The following is a 17,815-nucleotide window of genomic DNA, read 5'->3' as shown; positions in this document are numbered from 1 at the left end:
ACAGTAACAGATACTGCTTCTGGCAGTGGACTTTCAAGTTTAAAGAAAAACACTTGTACAATGAAAGGGAAGTGGCCAGTTCTCCCAGCTCATCTTTCCTCTGTTTTTTTCAGCAGTAGTTGTGTGAAACACTGCTGGAATTCAGAAGCAAGCTCAGGCTGGTTTTCTCTCTCTGTGACTCTTATCCTGTAAGAACCTATGTTTGATTTTACCTTTGTGCCAAGAGGTTTTTATGGGGTTTGTTAAGAGTATTTTCGAACAGCATCATTAAGTTGGGATAGTCTGTTGGATTTTCAGATAGAATTAAGTTATTAAGTATTCTGTTTTCTGTTCTTTGTGTTTCATTCAGTAAGTTTGTAAATAAATTCTACTTTGTTTAAAACTAAATGGTTTGACCAGCTGATCCTCTCCTGGAATATCCACTTTACTCCTGCTTAAAAGAACTATCAAAGTTAGGGTGTGGGCTACCTTCTTGAAATGTTTTGATGGGTATGGCCTGGTCCATAACAGTACACCGACATACACACACATTCACCATGCAACTCAATTAATCTTGTACTTTTGAAAACCATGTAAGTATGTTAATAAAAAACCTTTATGGATTACTATTAGGGGAGGAAACCTCGATCTGATGGGTGAAGTAAGTAAAAATTCAAGAAATTAACACCCACACCTGCCTGGTCTGACATATATGAGACTCGGGATCACACACATTGGGATTGATTTGCAGGAACAAAAACTTCCTGATCAGCATTTCCCACATTCCCAAACCAAATATTCAAAAATTTCTGCGAGATGGGCTCTAACATTACTAAAGCAGCTTGATGTCCTTCCACACTTTTTTCCTTCTTTCTCCATTACAGCCACATATTCATGGAATGGATGATAATGCTTGTCCCATGTCATACCTATTAATGTTAATCTGATTAAAAAAAATAAAACTGGTGCAACTTCTAATGTAATATATTAGTTTAACATATTAAAAAACATTTTTTCTTATTCCAATGCAATTACTTCTTATCATATTTTGCTCAGAAAATGTAGCACTTTTTGGCAGAAGTCAGCATTAGTAAAACAATTCAATAATGCATTTAGTAGACTTTAGCATGTCCCAAACACATGTGGTCTCATCATTTACTACATCATTATCTTATATTAGTTTTAGATTACATTACAGTGTGGAAACAGGCCCTTCAGCCCAACAAGTCCACAGTGACCCACCGAATCGCAACCCACCCATGCCCCTACATTTACCCCTTACCTAACACTACGGGCAATTTAGCATGGGCAATTCACCTGATCTGCACATCTTTGGACTGTGGGAGGAAACCGGAGCACCCGGAGAAAACCCACGCAGACACAGGGAGAACGTGCAAACTCCACACAGTCAGTCACCTGAGGCGGGAATTGAACCGAGGTCTCCGGCGCTGTGAGGCAGCAGTGCTAACCACTGTGCCACCGTGTTGGTTGTGTAATAGTATCCTATTTGCATTTGACAGAAAATGCATAATGATGGTAAAATTGTGTAACAGAAAAACATATGGCCATTTGGATACAGAACTGGCTCAAAGGTAGGTGGTGGTGGAGGATTGGCGCTGGGTCCTTTATTTTTTGTCATTTATATAAATGATTTGGATACGAGCATAAGAGGTACAGTTAATAAGTTTGCAGACGACACCAAAATTGGAGGTGCAGTGGACAGCGAAGAAGGTTACCTCAGATTACAACAGGATCTGGACCAGATGGGCCAATGGGCTAAGAAGTGGCAGATGGAGTTTAATTCAGATAAGTGCGAGGTGTTGCATTTTGGGAAAGCAAATCTTAGCAGGACTTATACACTTAATGGTAAGGTCCTGGGGAGTGTTGCTGAACAAAGAGACCTTGGAGTGCAGGTTCATAGCTCCTTGAAAGTGGAGTCGCAGGTAGATAGGCTAGTGAAGAAGGCGTTTGGTATGCTTTCCTTTATTGGTCAGTGTATTGAGTACAGGAGTTGGGAGGTCATGTTGTGGCTGTACAGGACATTGGTTAGGCCACTGTTGGAATATTGCATGCAATTCTGGTCTCCTTCCTATCAGAAAGACGTTGTGAAACTTGAAAGGGTTCAGAAAAGATTTACAAGGATGTTGCCAGGGTTGGAGGATTTGAGCTACAGGGAGAGGCTGAACAGGCTGGGGCTGTTTTCCCTGGAGCGTTGGAGGCTGAGGGGTGACCTTATAGAGGTTTACAAAATTATGAGGAGCATGGATAGGATAAGTAGACAAAGTCTTTTCCCTGGGATTGGGGAGTCCAGAACTAGAGGGCATAGGTTTAGGGTGAGAGGGGAAAGATATAAAACAGACCTAAGGGGCAACCTTTTCAAGCAGAGGGTGGTACGTGCATGGAATCAGCTGCCAGAGGATGTGGTGGAGGCTGGTACAATTGCAACATTTAGGAGGCATTTGGATGGGTATATGAATAGGAAGGGTTTGGAGGGATATTAGATTACTTACAATGTGGAAACAGGCCCTTCGGCCCAACAAGCCCACACCACCCCGCCGAAGCGCAACCCACCCGTACCCCTTACCTACCCTACGGGCAATTTAGGATGGCCAATTCACCTGACCTGCAAATCTTTGGACTGTGGGAGGAAACCGGAGCACCCGGAGGACACGGGGAGAACGTGCAAACTCCACACAGTCAGTGGCCTGAGGCGGGAACTGAACCCGGGTCTCTGACGCTGTGAGGTAGCAGTGCTAACCACTGTGCCACCGTGCCGCCCATGGGCCGGGTGCTGGCAGGTGGGACTAGATTGGGTTGGAATATCTGGTCGGCATGGACAGGTTGGACTGAAGGGTCTGTTTCTATGCTGTACATCTCTATGACTCTGACTCTATATGGATTACAACAATGGCTTAGTTATAAGTAATATTAGATGCATCCTATTCTACATTTTAATAAATTAATTAGGAATCTGATGATAGGGGCACATCTTGCAAATAGCAACAAAATAACAGAATTTCATGCTAACATTAAACAAAGAACGGGGGATGCTGAAAATCTGAAACAGAAACAGACATTTCTGGAGAAATTCAACAGGTCTGGCAACATGCATGTGGAGAAGGGGCAGAGTTAATGTTATGAGCACAGTGGCCCTTTTTCAGTACAGAATTTCATGTTATATTTGAGAGCTAGAATGGAAGCTTTCAAATGAAGATTTTCAATTTAATTTGAAAATTTTAAGGGTTTTGGAGATGAGCTTGCCCCAGTAAAGTGGCTAACATCACAAACTGGAAAATACTCAAAGAAGTACTTGGTACAATGAAAGATGAGTACACTCATTTGAAGGACAGAAGTCCCATTTGCATAGTTAAACTACCATGATCAACAAATAAGACCAAAGACAGCGTTAAGCTAAAAGAAAAGGCCTACTACAAATGCAAGGCAAACTGGAAATATATTAGACTGGGAGAGTCACAAAGGAATGTAAAGATAGTAATGATGGCAATAGAAGACATTAACAAAATAATATCAAAACTGTGAGTTTTATTCTATATCCATTAAGAAAAATAGAAAAGTAGAGGGTAAAATGTTTCATTCAAGACTGATGCTTACAAGTTCACATTAGATAAGAAGAAAATGATAGGCTTGTGTCAGAATGCTAGTGGGCAAATATGAATGAAATTCCAGCGTCACAAAAGAATTGAAATATAAGTCAAGGAAAGGAATTAAGCAGATTGACTATCTGTGAAAAAAAAACAAGATCATTATATAATGAGAAATAAGTTGCATATCTCCAAGACATACTCATGTTCATAACACTTGAGAACACATAAAATAGGGGAGATGATGGCCTCGTGGTACTATCGCTAGACTTAATCCAGAGACTCTGATAATGTTCTGGGACTTGGGTTTGCGTTCTGCCATGGAAAACGGTGGTATTAAGAGTCTAATGATGATAATGAAACCATTGTTGATGGAACAACCAAATTAGTTGCTCTAATGCCCTTCAGGGAAGGAAGTCTGCTGTCCACACTTGGTATTACCTAGATACAACTCCAAACCCATTTGGTTGACACTTAACAGTCCTCTGGGCAATTAGAGATGGGTAATATATGTTGGCCTAGCTAGAGACATCCACATTAAAGAATAAAAAGAAAACAGGCCACTCATTCTATCAAGAGTGCTCCACCATTCTTTAAGCTAATTGTAAATGCCATTCCTCCATTTAAGATCAGTATCAGTTTGATGACATTTCTGTTAGATTTTAGTTAGAAAAAGGAGTCAGGGTTTATGAAGTGCAGAAGGGAAGTTGTTCCAAAACCTAGGTTAGTTTAGTTATGAGCAGAATTTGTACACCCCACCTCATCCCAGCCAGCACACCATTATGTAACTGAGGCCTTTAAATGGACAACCCTGGCATTTTACCTGTGGGAGAGACAGCACTTTGGGACACTACTGAAAGAAAGAAGGTAGCCTTACCTTTACTTGTGGTGGATGTGGAGACCTCCCAATGAGGCAGCATGTGCCTTACAGAAGGCTCTATCAGCAAGGTGGACTTGCCCATGAGAAAGCTACTCCTCTGCATTCACAATCGACTGCAAGTATCCACTCCAAACCCACTTTGTGCAGGGACTCTTAACCTGACTGGGAATTACTGAGGCAAATTTCACTGATTTGTACTCTGCCCTAAAATCTCAGCCAAAATGATTAAGTACTTAAACTGGTCAAAGAGTGTCTCCATGGATGTCATTGTCTAATTCTTTTACATAGAATAGAAGTAAGCCATGCAACCCATGGCCTATAAAGAGGAACTCAAAGAGCCAATTATTGTCGGAAGAAGTACACCATAAGATTCCACCACTTCCTCTGATAGCTCATTCCATACATGCACCACCCTTTGCATGTCTACCCTATCTATGCCCCTCATGATTTTATAAATTTCGAGTAAGTCACCGCTCAGCCTCCGACACTGCAGAGAAAACAGCTCCAACCTATTCAGCCACTCCCTAAAGCTTAAATCGTCCAACCCTCTTTAAAGAAGAAAATCTGCCATCTTTGTCTGGGCTGGCTTACATGTGACTCCAGATCCACAGTAAAATGATTGACTTATATCTGTCCTCTGAAATCGTCTAGCAAGCCATTCAATTTAAGAACAATTAAGGATGGGCAACTAAGGATAGTCTTGCTGTAGTGACACCCACATTCATCAAATAATAAGTTTTTAAAAACCTACTTACTGATGTTCAGCTTGGGATTGACCAGGGCATTCACAAATTCTTAGATACTAAAGCAGCTTATGTCCATATGCAGCAAGAGCTGGAGAACATATAGTTTAGGTGGATAAATAAGAACTAAATTTTGCCTAACAGGCAATGATCATTTCCAACAAGAGAGAATCTAACCATCTTCCTTTGATGTCCAATGATATTACTCTTACTGAATCCTCCACAATCAACATCTTGGGGTTACCTTTGACCAGTGAGTATGTAGTGTTAATATGTTAAAGAGCTATTACAACAGAAATGACAGACAAGGAAAAGGTGTACTTAGCATCGTGAAAAAGTAGTGAGAGAGGTACTGGAGTCAAAGAGACATAGAGATGTACAGCATGGAAACAGATCCTTCAGTCCAACTCGTCCATGCCGACCAAATATCCAAACCCAATCTAGTGCCATTTGCCAGCACTTTGCCCATATCCTTCTAAACCGTTCCTATTTCAGAACAATTGAAGAATGAATCAGAAATTGAAAACTAAAAACCTGACCTTCCAGTAATCAGATTGGTTAACAGAAAAAGTTTGGTTCAATCATGTTTTAGTTTTCTGAAAAATATTGGAGACTATTGAGTCAAAGAGATGTACAACACGGAAACAGACCCTTCAGTCTAACTTGTCTATGCCCACCAGATATCCAAACCCAATCTAGTCCCATCTGTCACCACCAATCCCATATCCCTCCAAAACCTTACTATTCATATACCCATCCAGATGTCTTTTAAATGTTGCAATTGTACCAGCCTCTACCACTTCCTCTGGCAGCTCATTCCATGCACGTGCCACCCTCTGTGTGAAAACATTGCTCCTTGGGTCTCTTTAATGGCTTTCCCCTCTCAACCTAAACCTATGCCCTCCAGTTCTGGAATCCCCCACCCCAGGGAAAAGACTTTGTCTATTAATCCTATCTATGCCCTCATGATTTTATAAACCTCTATAAGGTCACCCCTCAGCCTCCGAGACTCCAGGGAAAACAGCCCCAGGTTATTAAACCTCTCCCTACAGCTGAAATCCTCTAACCATGGCAACATCCTTGTAAGTCTTTTCTGAACCCTTTCAAGTTTCACAACATCCTTCCGATAGGAAGGAGACCAGAATTGCATGCAATAAAGTGACCTAACCAATGTCTTGTCCAGCTGCAACATGACCTCCCAACTCCTGTACTCAATAGTCTGACCAATAAAGGAAAACATACCAAACGTCTTCTTCACTAGCCTATCTACCTGCGACTTCACTTTCAAGGAGCTATGAACCTGCACTCCAAGGTCTCTTTGTTCAGCAACACTCCTGAGGACCTTACCATTAAGTGTATAAGTCCTGCTAAGATCTGCTTTCCCAAAATGCAACACCTCGCACTTATCTGAATTAAACTCCATCTGCCACTTCTCAGCCCATTGGCCCATCTGATCAAGATCCTGTTGTAATCTGAGGTAACCTTCTTCGCTGTCCACTACATCTGCAAACTTACTAACTATACCTCTTATACTAACATCCAAATCATTTATATAAATGACAAAAAGTAGTGGACCATGCAAATCATAAATTACCTTCAGGGAAAACTTTCAGTAGTTAATTATGTCAATGTGGGAGTTGTGTTAGAAAACAACAGCTTTACAGACCCAACACATATTAGAGATATTAGCTCAAATGAGGGAAGAGATCAAGTTCATGATGGACAATAACATTATTGAACTGTATCATTGTAGCTGGGGCTCATCTATCGTAATAGCGTTGAAATTGGATGAGTCACAGAAATTCTAAACTAGTTCTTCCAAAGTCACAGTGGTAACAATAATAAACTTAAAACCTGTTCCAAGACTGGAGGACTGCATCAAAAGAATTGGACATGCACAATCTTTAAGAAAAATCAATTTGCTAAAAGGAACCTTAGAAATTCCATTGACCAATAAAGACAAATAAAAAATTGGCTTTTGTTACATTAACTTTATCAATGGAGTGTCACGCTGTTTGGAATTAAAAATTCACCATCAATGTACAAAAGATTAAGATTAACCAATAAATTAACTGAAGGACTGTGTAACTATGCTGTTTACATCAAAACTTTTGTTGCTTTCAACCAAACCTGAAAGTAGCATTACCAACGACAACCTCATTGTCTCGGGAGATCTCCCATCCACTGCTCCTTTCCATCTCTTATCCAAAATTAGTAAACCTGACTGCCCCAGTCAATGACTGTCTCTGCCTCCTCCTGCCCACTAAACGCATCGCCTCTTATCTCAACTCCATCCTGTCCCCTCTAGTCCAGGAACTCCCCACCTATGTTCGGGACAGAAAGCACAATCTCCATCTACTTTGAAAGTTCTCGACCAGAAGAGTTTGACTAGAACCTGAAAAGTGTATTTGATGCTGAGAGAGTCTAAGTTCAGCTGTATGACTAAATAAGGAAGAAGATACCAAAACTTTCAAAAGTAGGAATTAAAATTAACAATTTAGCCAAGCTATAGATGTGACAGAGAAGGAAAATGTTGTAGTGTTAAGTGCTGTAAAATGATAGTGTTGCAATAGATGGGAGTGTATTTTTAAAGTTTGCTTTAAAATCTTTCAAATTGTCTTTACATATAAATAGCTTGGTCTGTTCTACTTTAATTTCTTATCATTTGTGCAATAAAATTCATTAAAATCATTAAATCCTGATATGTGGCATTGCATACTTGTGTTTCAGTGGGACCACCTCATCAAAAAAAAACTATATACGATCTATCAAGCCAGATTTCAGTCTGGGATCATAACATTCTGCTGATCTCCAGAATTGGCTGTGCCCCTTCCCCAGCTGACATGGATGGATAGCCCCAACTGATTATTGACCAGTCCTGTCAAGTCTCTGTACAGTTCCCCAAAACAATCACCCAGTGAACATTCAGCTAAAATGAAATACATGTAGAGATTTGTAATTTGAACAAAGCAATCTGGCATGTTACATATACAGTCGGTTCTGATATAATGCAATAGTTCTGTTCTTGTTCGATCGCACATTATAAGAAAATCGTGCAATAGCTGTGCCATTTAAACTAACGGGGCCAGAATAGAGTTAAAACTGATAGAGGTACTGGAAGTTCGTGTTCTACAAATAATGATATAAATTCGTCAATCACGTAAAGTCAATGTGCATTGAAGAAGTATGCGTTATCGCAGAACCGACTGTAATTAAATATTGCAAATTAATACAGTTTGTCTCTTAAAATAATTATAACAAAGGACATTTCCTTTCCTTGTCTGGTTTCCTCCAGTTTTCCATTAAATCTGCCCTGTTGTTTTCTACAAATAAAACAATTTGTGCTACTAACAAAAGATGTAATGGCATTTCTTATCTAAGCAAATTGTAAACTCACAGTTTTCTTCAGCATTTTCACAGCAAAAGGCTTCTCGGTTCCTTTTTGTCTACATTGATACACCACTGAAGTAGCACCGCTAAAAGAAAGATAATAATGCTTTTTCAGTCATTATTATACTTTATATTAATCGTATGTAGGCATTCACATTTATCATAACACACAACTATACTAAAAGCTGATTTACATTTCTGTCAAATTCAACAACAATTTCTAATACCTTCTATGCCTGCTTTCTCCTAGATATTTTGAATCAACCTATTCAAACATGCTAACAGATACCTCTGGCGCTGGATGGCACTTGAACCCAGACCTACTGGCCTAGATGTAGAGACACTATCACTGCACCACAGAGCTCTCAGACCTTGTGACAAAGATCATAGTGTTACTCACTGAACCAGTGGTACGCCAAAGCATTTCTTTTAGCATTTCTGTAACCTGCAATGGTTTATTCGAGGCATTTTTCCAAAAATAGTGCTGAGAAAATAAGGTAACTCAGCCACAAGCATGTTACATTATAGTAGAACTAGTAAACTAATTATTCTGACATTGATCAGTAAATTTTGTTCATAACAAATGTGCATTATGATATTTTCTGCAGCATAGTAGAAGAAACAGCAAGAATGATGAAGATTTCACAATTTTAGACTTAGATTTAGATTTCCGACAGTGTAGAAACAGGCTCGGTATGAAAAATATTATATCATTATAGTGTAATATGCAATGACCTGGGTTTATCGTATAGAAAAATATTGATTGAGTGAGCAGAAGGTTCAAATTCCACCCACCCAGGAGCTGTTAGTATCTCTTCCGCTAAGCTGGAAGGTTCAAGTCCCATCAACTTTGGAGGTGGTAATATCTCTTTCTATGGACTGGAAGGTTCCACAGCTAATTGTACAGAAGACAATTTTCAAGTTTGCAGAGGATACAAAATTTGTAGGGATTTCATCACCCTTTTTTTGTCTGTGTCAGTCAATTGCATGTATATAGGGCAGTTTTATAAAGGGGCTAGAGTTTTAACAGTTGGAGTCATATGCCAATGCCCATAAATGTTTACTTGTAGCTAGAATCTATTTACTGCAATAAATAGTCATTCCTGTTAAGTACTGAAACATGCCCAATGTTTCTGTCAACCTGGGTCTATAAAAAGAGGCAAATTGGGAAATTTGTGTGCTTGATTAAAAACTTAAACCATGTTTCAGAATATTAGGGCGTGATGTGCAGCATACAGCCCAAGGAGGTGTAACAATAATGTGTCAGAATTTTGCTGCCTCTGGTTCCTTTCACTGATCTGGTGACATCTCAATGAACTCACAATACGTTGATCCCATGTATATGTTTTGTTAACCAATATGTCAACTATGTTAACTAATACGTCAAAATACTATTAGTAATAGAAAATAGGCTGGATATGGTAGCAGCCAATGTGATGACAAGGCCTGGTGTGTGGGGTTGGGGTAAGGTCATGGGAGGACATTTCTCTGGCACAGCCCCCCTCCCCAAACCAACTCCCATTCCAACTTATCTCTCTCTGAACTGACTTTCTGAACACTCCATACTCTCAGATCCAACCCTGGCTTTGTAATCAAGCCTGTTGACAAGGGTGGTACTGTTATTGTCTGACTTACTGACCTCTACATTGCAGAGACTGAGTGCCAGATCTCACTTACCTCCTCCTGTCTCTCCCATCCACGGTTCTATCATGCAACACCTGGCCAATGGGCCCACAACAGTTACTAATCTCATTTCATCTGGTGATCTCCCTGCCACTGCCTCTAAGATCATAGTCTCCCAACCCTCCTTCCCAAAATTCACAAGTAGAACTACCTAGACAGATGCATTGTTTCTGCCTGCTCCTGCCCCGCAGAATTCATCTCTTCCACCTCGATTTGATTTTTCTCCCTTTGTCCAGGCCCTTCCCATTTACATCCACAATTCCTCTGAAGCATTACATTAGTTTCAGAATTTCCAGTTTACAGGCTCCAGCTGTCTTCTCTTTACACTGGTTGTGCAATCCCTTTACACATCCATCCCCCATCAATCTTAGGGTTAGGAACATAGAACAGTACAACACAGTATAAGCCCTTTGGCACCCCATGCTGTGCCAACTTTTTATCCAATTCTAAGATCGAACTAATCTACATACCCTTCATTTTACTATTATCCACGTGCCTATCCAAGAGTCGCTTAAATGCCACTAATGTATCTGACTCTACTACCACCACTGGCAGCACATCCCATGCATCCACTATTCTCAGTTTAAAGAGCCGACCTCTGACATCTCACCTAAACTTTCCTGCAATTACCTTAAAATTATGTTCCCTTATGATAGCCACCTCCATCCTGGGAAAAAGTCTCTGTCAATCCTCTCTATCCATGCCTTTCATCATCTTGTACACCTCTATCAAGTTGCCTCTCACCCATCTTCGCTCCAATGAGAAAAGACCCAGCTCCCTCAACCTTTCTTCATAAGACCTGCCCTCCAATCCAGGCAGCATCCTGGTATATTTCCTCTGTACCTTCTCTAAAGCTTCCACATCCTTCCTATAATGAGGCAATCAGAACTGAACACAATATTCCAAGTATGGTCTAACCTGGGCTCTCTTCAGCTGCAGCATAACTTTGTGGCTCTTAAAATCAATCCCCCTGCTAATGAAAGTCAACATACCAAACGCCTTCTTAACAACCCTATCAACTTGGGTGGCAAAATTGAGGGATCTATGGACATCAACCCCCAAGATTCCTCTGTTCCTCCACACTGCCAAGAATCCTGCCTTAATGCTGTAATCAGCATTCAAACCCGACCTTCAAAAATGAATCACGTCATTTTCTTTAGGTTGAACTCCATCTGCCACTTATCAGCCCAGTTTTGTACCCTGTCAATCTCCTGTTGCAACCTACAACAGCCATCCACACTATCCACCACTCCACCAACCTTCATGTCATTGGCAAACTCACTAACCCACCCTTCCACTTCCTCATCCAAGTCATTTTAAAAAATTACAAAGAGCAGAAATCCCAGAACAGATCCCTGCGGAACACCACTGGTCACCGAGCTCCAGACTGAAAACTTTCCATCAACTATCACTCTCTGTCTTCTATGGGCCAGCCAATTCTGTATTCAGACAGCCAGATTTCTCTGTATCCCATGCCTCATTACTTTATGACTGAGCCTACCATGCCTTATCAAACACCTTGCTAAAATCCATGTACACCACATCCACTTATAGAGTCATAGAGATATACAGCACAGAAACAGGTCGTTCAGTCCAACTTGTCCATGCTGACTAGATATCCCAACCCAGTCTAGTTCCACCTGCCAACAACCGCCCCATTTCCATCCAAACCCTTCCTATTCATTTACCCACCCAGATGCCTTTTAAATGTTGCAACTGTACCAGCTTCCACCCTCTGGCAGTTCATTCCATACACGTACCACCCTCTGCGTGAAAAAGTTACCCCTTCGGTCTCTTTTATATCTTTCCCCTCTCACCCTAAACCTATGCCCTCTAGTACTGGACTCCCCCACCCCAGGGAAAAGACTTTGTCTATTTATCCTATCGATGCCCGTCACGATTTTATAAACCTCTCTAAGGTCACCCCTCAGCCTCTGATGCTCCAAGGAAAACAGCCCCAGCCTATTCAGCCTCTCCCTATAGCTCAAATCCTCCAACCCTGGCTACATCCTTGTAAAGCTTTTCTGAAACCTTTCAAGTTTCACAACATCCTTCTGATAGGAAGGAGAACAGAATTGCATGCAATATTCCAAATGTGGCCAAACCAATGTCCTATACAGCTGTAACATGACCTCCCAACTCCTGTACTCAACCCTCAATAAAGGAAAGCCTTCTTCACTACCCCATCCACCTGCAATTCCACTTTCAGGGAAGTATGAACCTGCACTCCAAGGCCTCTTAATGTGTTTTGTCACATGCTCAAAGATTTCAATAAGGCTTGAGACATGACCTGCCCCTCACAAAGCCATGCTGACTACCTAGAATCAAACTATCATTTTCCAAGTAATCATAAATCCTGCCTCTGAGAATCCTTTCTGATAATTTGCCCTGTAATTCCCAGGATTATCCCACCTCCTCCTGGGAAAAAAGCCTGAACCGCCCCTACCCACCACCACCTGGCCGAGCTTGTCCTCACCCTGAACAACTTCTCTTTTAACTCCTCTTACTTTCTTCAGGTCAGAGGGATGGGCTGCATGGGTATCCGCATGGGCTCAAGTTATGCTTGTTTCTTTGTGGTGCACCTTGATCCAGTCCTGCTCAAGCCCCTATTCACAACTCTTTCTCAAGTATATCAATTACATCATTGGTGCTGCTTCCCCATCTTGTCTGGAGTTAGAAAATTTATGTTTTACTTCCAATTTCCACCTGGTTACTCTCTGTCTCCTCCCTTCTCTTTCTCCAAATCTCTGTTTCTATTTCTGGGGATAGGTTGGCCACCAATATCTACTACAACCCACTGACTTCCAAAGTTACCTTGACTATATAACTTCACATTCTGCTTCCTGTAAAGACACAATTCCATTCTCCCAATTCCTCTGTTGCACTATACTATCATGCCAACTTTGCCAAGTGGGCCTCTAAAATGTCCACATCCTGCCTAAACCAAGGATTCTCCAGCACCAGAGTTGATACGACTCTCAGCCGGGCACGACCCATCTCCTGCACTTTGGCCCTCAACCCCTCTCTTCCCTTCCACAACAACAATAGGGTCCTCTTTGTCTTCATCTCCCATCACACCAGCATCCACATCCATAGGATCATTAGCTGCCATTTCCACCAATTCCAGTGGGATGCCACTAGGCACATATTCCCCTTCCCTCCCTTCTCAGCTTTCTGCTGGCACCATTCCTCCAAGGAGACCCTGTTCCACTCATCCTTCACCCCCAACAAGCCCCACAACATCTTCCCCTGTAAATCACAGAAGGTGTAACACCTTGTTTACTTCCTCCCTCCTCAACAGCAAAGGCCCCAAACACACCTCCCAGGTGAAGCAGCACTTAACCTGCAGTTTATTCAATCTGGTCTACTGCATTTGCTGCTCACAATGTGTTCTGCTATACTTTGTAGAAACGAAGCACGGATTGGGTGACTGCTTTGCAGAACGCCCACATTCTGTCATCAAAGAAGACTCTGAGCTTCCAGTTACCTGCTGCTTCTGTGTAGGTTAGGTGATTTAGCCATGCTAAAATATCCAAAGTGTTCAGGGATGTGTAGGTTAGGTGCATTAGTCAGGGGTAAGTAGAGAATAGATGGGGAATGGGTCTGGGAGGGTTACTCTTCAGAGGGTAAGTATGGACTTGTTGGGCCTAATGGCCTGTTTCCGCACTGTAGAGATTCTATGAATACATCACCATGTTCCCTGGCCAAAATCTTTGTCTGAGGCTTGCTGCAGTGCTCCAATGAAGCTTAGTGCAAGCTGGAAGAACAGCACCTCATTGTCCAATTGTGAACTCTGCAGCCTAGCAAATTTAATATTGAGTTCAACAATTTTAGAGCTTGACACACCTCCTTTTACTCCAACCCCCTCATAGGCCTTGTCGTCACATGGGCTGCTGCCACACAAAACCCATTGTTAGATATTAAAAGTACCCATTATGTGGAGGTGTCTGTATTGGACTGGGCTGGACGAAGCCAGAAGTCACACAACATCAGGTTATAGTCCAACAAGTTTGTTTGCGATCACAAGCTTTCAGAGTGCTGCTCCTTCATAAGGTGAAATGTCAGTGTTGGATGCTCCTTCATCAGGTGAAATGTCAGTGTTGGACTATAACATGGTGCTGTGTAACTTCTAACATAGAACTGAATTGAATTGAAATGAATTTATTGTCACGTGTACCAAAGCACGTTGAAAAGCATAGTTCCTATTAGGAGCTATTAATTCCCCCGGACTGATTCTTACTCAGTCCTTTGTCTGTCCAATTGTTTTTCACTCACTTTCAGCTCTATCTCCACCTATTGTTTACTCCCCACACACACAAACACACATCCCTCACCCCCACCCACCACCCCACCTTGGGGTAAACACCAACCCTAGCTACCATCAGTTCCGAAGAAGCATCACTGGACTCAAAACATTAACTCTGATTTCTCTCCACATATGCTGCCAGACTAACCTGTTAATTTGGCCACTTATTTGATTTGTATGGTGTCAAAAACACTAGAGATGTTTGATTCCTATATGTGCAGGAGATTATTAACTGCACGCATGACAATCAAGTCAGTCTCAGATCAACCTGAAATATTCGTCAATCCGAAGGCACTCCACTCTTTAAAGTGGTACAGTTTGTATGTGGCCACAAACAGTTTTCACACATATCCGTACAAGATATTCTGTACAGCTTCCATAGGTTTTTTTAATGACAACATGTAAAGTGAGTTGTTAACTCCTTGAAGTGAGAAGCCACATATCCACAAGGGTTATCAAACCAGCAAGCTACTTGGTTGTTGAAGTTGGATTCAGGTGCCTCAGCAGACTTGGAGCTCCTTTCCTTATAGACATCAAGGGTCTCCAGAATGATTGTGGTCTGCTATGCCTTGAACCCAGAGTGATGTGGGAACAGCCAGCGGGCTGGAGGTCCAAGCGGTTCAGGGACAGCTAGCAGGCTAGGCAGGGACTGCCAATTGGCTGCAGTGACAGCCAGTGGGCTGGAGGCCCGAGCAGTGCAGGGACAGCCAGCAGGCTGCAGACCCAAGTGATGCAGGGACAGCCAGCGGGCTGCAGGCACGAGCGATGCAGGAACAGCCAGTGGACTGCAGGCACAAGCAGTGCGGGGACAGCCGGCAGGTTGGAGGCCCGAGCACAGCATTACAATTGTTGGACTGGGGACCGACGCTGACCGTCAGCAGCTTGCAAACCCTGTTACACACCCATGTGGAAGTCCCCTGAGCTCATCTACTGCAGGCTCTTTATAGAAAAACTGTAAAGCTATCTTGTTAACCTCATTTCTCACCTTTTTTCTAACTTACACTATGAAAAACGAATGTAACTTTTTTCCTTTCTTTTTCTCTGTATTTCTCTATTTTGTATCAAAGATCTGTACCTAAGTACTTTGTACCTAAGATGGTGCCATTTGGGTGACATTATAAACTTTTCACTGTCCTCCTGTACTTCTGTACTTAAATATACATGACAATAAAGGATATTCTATTCTATTCTATTCCAGTTGTAAGCGCAGCAACTTGCCAAAGCTCATTTGACAGAATCTTGCAATCCCACGACCTTTACCACCTACAATAATAAGACATTAATTGTATTATCAAGGTTAAGGATGCATATATTAAGAAACAGAGGGGCTTTGTGTCTGGCTTTACCACCTCTCGCCCCTGTAAATTGCTGTTTCTTATATACAGCTGTTAAAGTTAACTGTTTGCTTGTAACTTGTACCGTTTAATAAAACGAAAAAAATCCATGAAAAAAACTAAACTGAAAAGGCTTTTGTGTTGCAGGAATAGTGTCCTTACCTTCCCATCTAGAAGGCACAGCTTTAAGTAAGTTCATAGAAGTTCACAGAGTCCCTACAGTGTGAAAACAGGCCATTTGGCCCAACAAGTCCACACCTCTGAGACTATCCCACTCAGACCCATTCTTCTACCCTATCACTTTACATTTCTCCTGTCTAATGCACCTAATCTACAGATCCTTGAACACTATGAGCAATTTAGCATGGCAATTCACCTAACCTGTACATCTTTGGATTGTGGGAGGAAACCCACGCAAAAAGATGGAGAACATGCAAACTCCAAACAGACAGTTGCCAGAGGCTGGAATCAAACCAAGGTCTCTGGCACTGTGAGGCAGCAGTGCTAACCACTCAGCCACTGCACTGCCCAACTGTTCCAGGAGAACGTCATAATATGTGTGGATAGGTTGATTGAACATACCTATCTAATGATGAAAAAGAGTTTGTTAACATTACAATTATCCAGACACTTATCTTTTGGGGTCTTGTGGTGTAGTAGTAATGTCCCTAACTCTGAGCGAGGAGATCTGCGTTCAAGTGCTATCTGTTCTTGGTAAGAGATGTATCATACATCTTAAGACAGATTGATTAGAAAAACATTGATGCAAGGTTATGGCAATTGCTCTCATGTCAAATTTCAGGTCATTCCATCTATGATGCGAAAACCAGAACACTTCCCGCCATTAGGTGAAAATTGATCCAATCATATGAAAAAATATATGCAAAGAAACATTTTAGACTCTTGTGATGCAGTGGTAGTGCTCCTACCTTTGGATCAGGAAAGACTAGGCTCTAATCCCACATGCTCCAATGGTATGTTGTAACACAACTGAGCAGGTTAATTAAGAAATATCTATAGAGTTTACAGAACTCAGGCCAGGATGGCTGGGTTCAGGTCCTACCTTTTCTAGAGGTGTGAAATAATGTAGATTCTCTCATTAACTTCTCTATGGCCTGGATATAAAGGGTAATTATGAGTAATGAAACTTTGATTATTTAATTCTAGAGTTCAGTCCTCAACTTGTCCCATTTGCAAATATTAATTTAATGACCTATTATTGTCAAGAACAATACTTTCAGCCTTAATATGTAGACAATGTTAACAAAGTCAAAAATCATAAGACACCAGAATATAGTCCAACAGGTTTATTTGAAAACACTAGCTTTCAGAGCGCATCTCCTTCATCAGGTGCTAATGGTTCAAAAACTAGCGTTTTCAAATAAACATGTTGGACGATAACTTGATGTCATGTGATTGTTGGCCTTGTCCAACCCACTTCAACACTGGCACCTCCACATCAATGTTAACAAATGTATTACAACAGAAACTTCTTCGAAAGTTGAACAGAGCCATCTACTGGTGATAGATGGGATTGATACAAAGGGAGAAATTGAAGGACAAACTACATACTTCCCAATGCTTCCTAATCCAACATAACAGTAGTGCAGGATTTGCAATTTACTCTTCAGTACAACCTCTTAATTTATTTAGATATATTTAGATATCTGATTAAGGCAAAACATTCAAGGTATGCCAAGTCCAGTGATTCATGCTGTAAAACTATATGACTCAATGCTAGACCATTTATGGTCAATATCCAAAACAAAATAATGTGCAGCATCTCTTCACAGGTGCAAAGGCACTGCAAGTCTTTTTCAGAGTGTCTTAAATGCTGTACTATCCTCTAACTTATTTTAACTTTTTTTAAAAGCAGTAATAGTAGGAAAGACTTGTGT

At 41.4% G+C, this 17,815-nt stretch overlaps 1 protein-coding gene across 1 annotated transcript in view; it reads right to left on the bottom strand.

Moving 5' to 3' along the window:
• camk4 (calcium/calmodulin-dependent protein kinase IV) overlaps nt 1–17,815 on the bottom strand; it is a 157,458-nt gene that overhangs the window by 83,429 nt on the left and 56,214 nt on the right. Inside the window, exon 2 of the mRNA XM_072583650.1 lies at nt 8,602–8,680. Within this exon, the coding sequence (XP_072439751.1) occupies nt 8,602–8,680 (79 nt within the window). The remainder of the gene's footprint in view (nt 1–8,601; nt 8,681–17,815) is intronic.

The sequence above is a fragment of the Chiloscyllium punctatum genome, chromosome 2 (assembly GCF_047496795.1).
Source record: "Chiloscyllium punctatum isolate Juve2018m chromosome 2, sChiPun1.3, whole genome shotgun sequence".
Classification (NCBI taxonomy): domain Eukaryota; kingdom Metazoa; phylum Chordata; class Chondrichthyes; order Orectolobiformes; family Hemiscylliidae; genus Chiloscyllium; species Chiloscyllium punctatum.
Note: the sequence above shows the minus strand (reverse complement) of the source record. Positions and strands in the feature narration are given on the sequence as shown.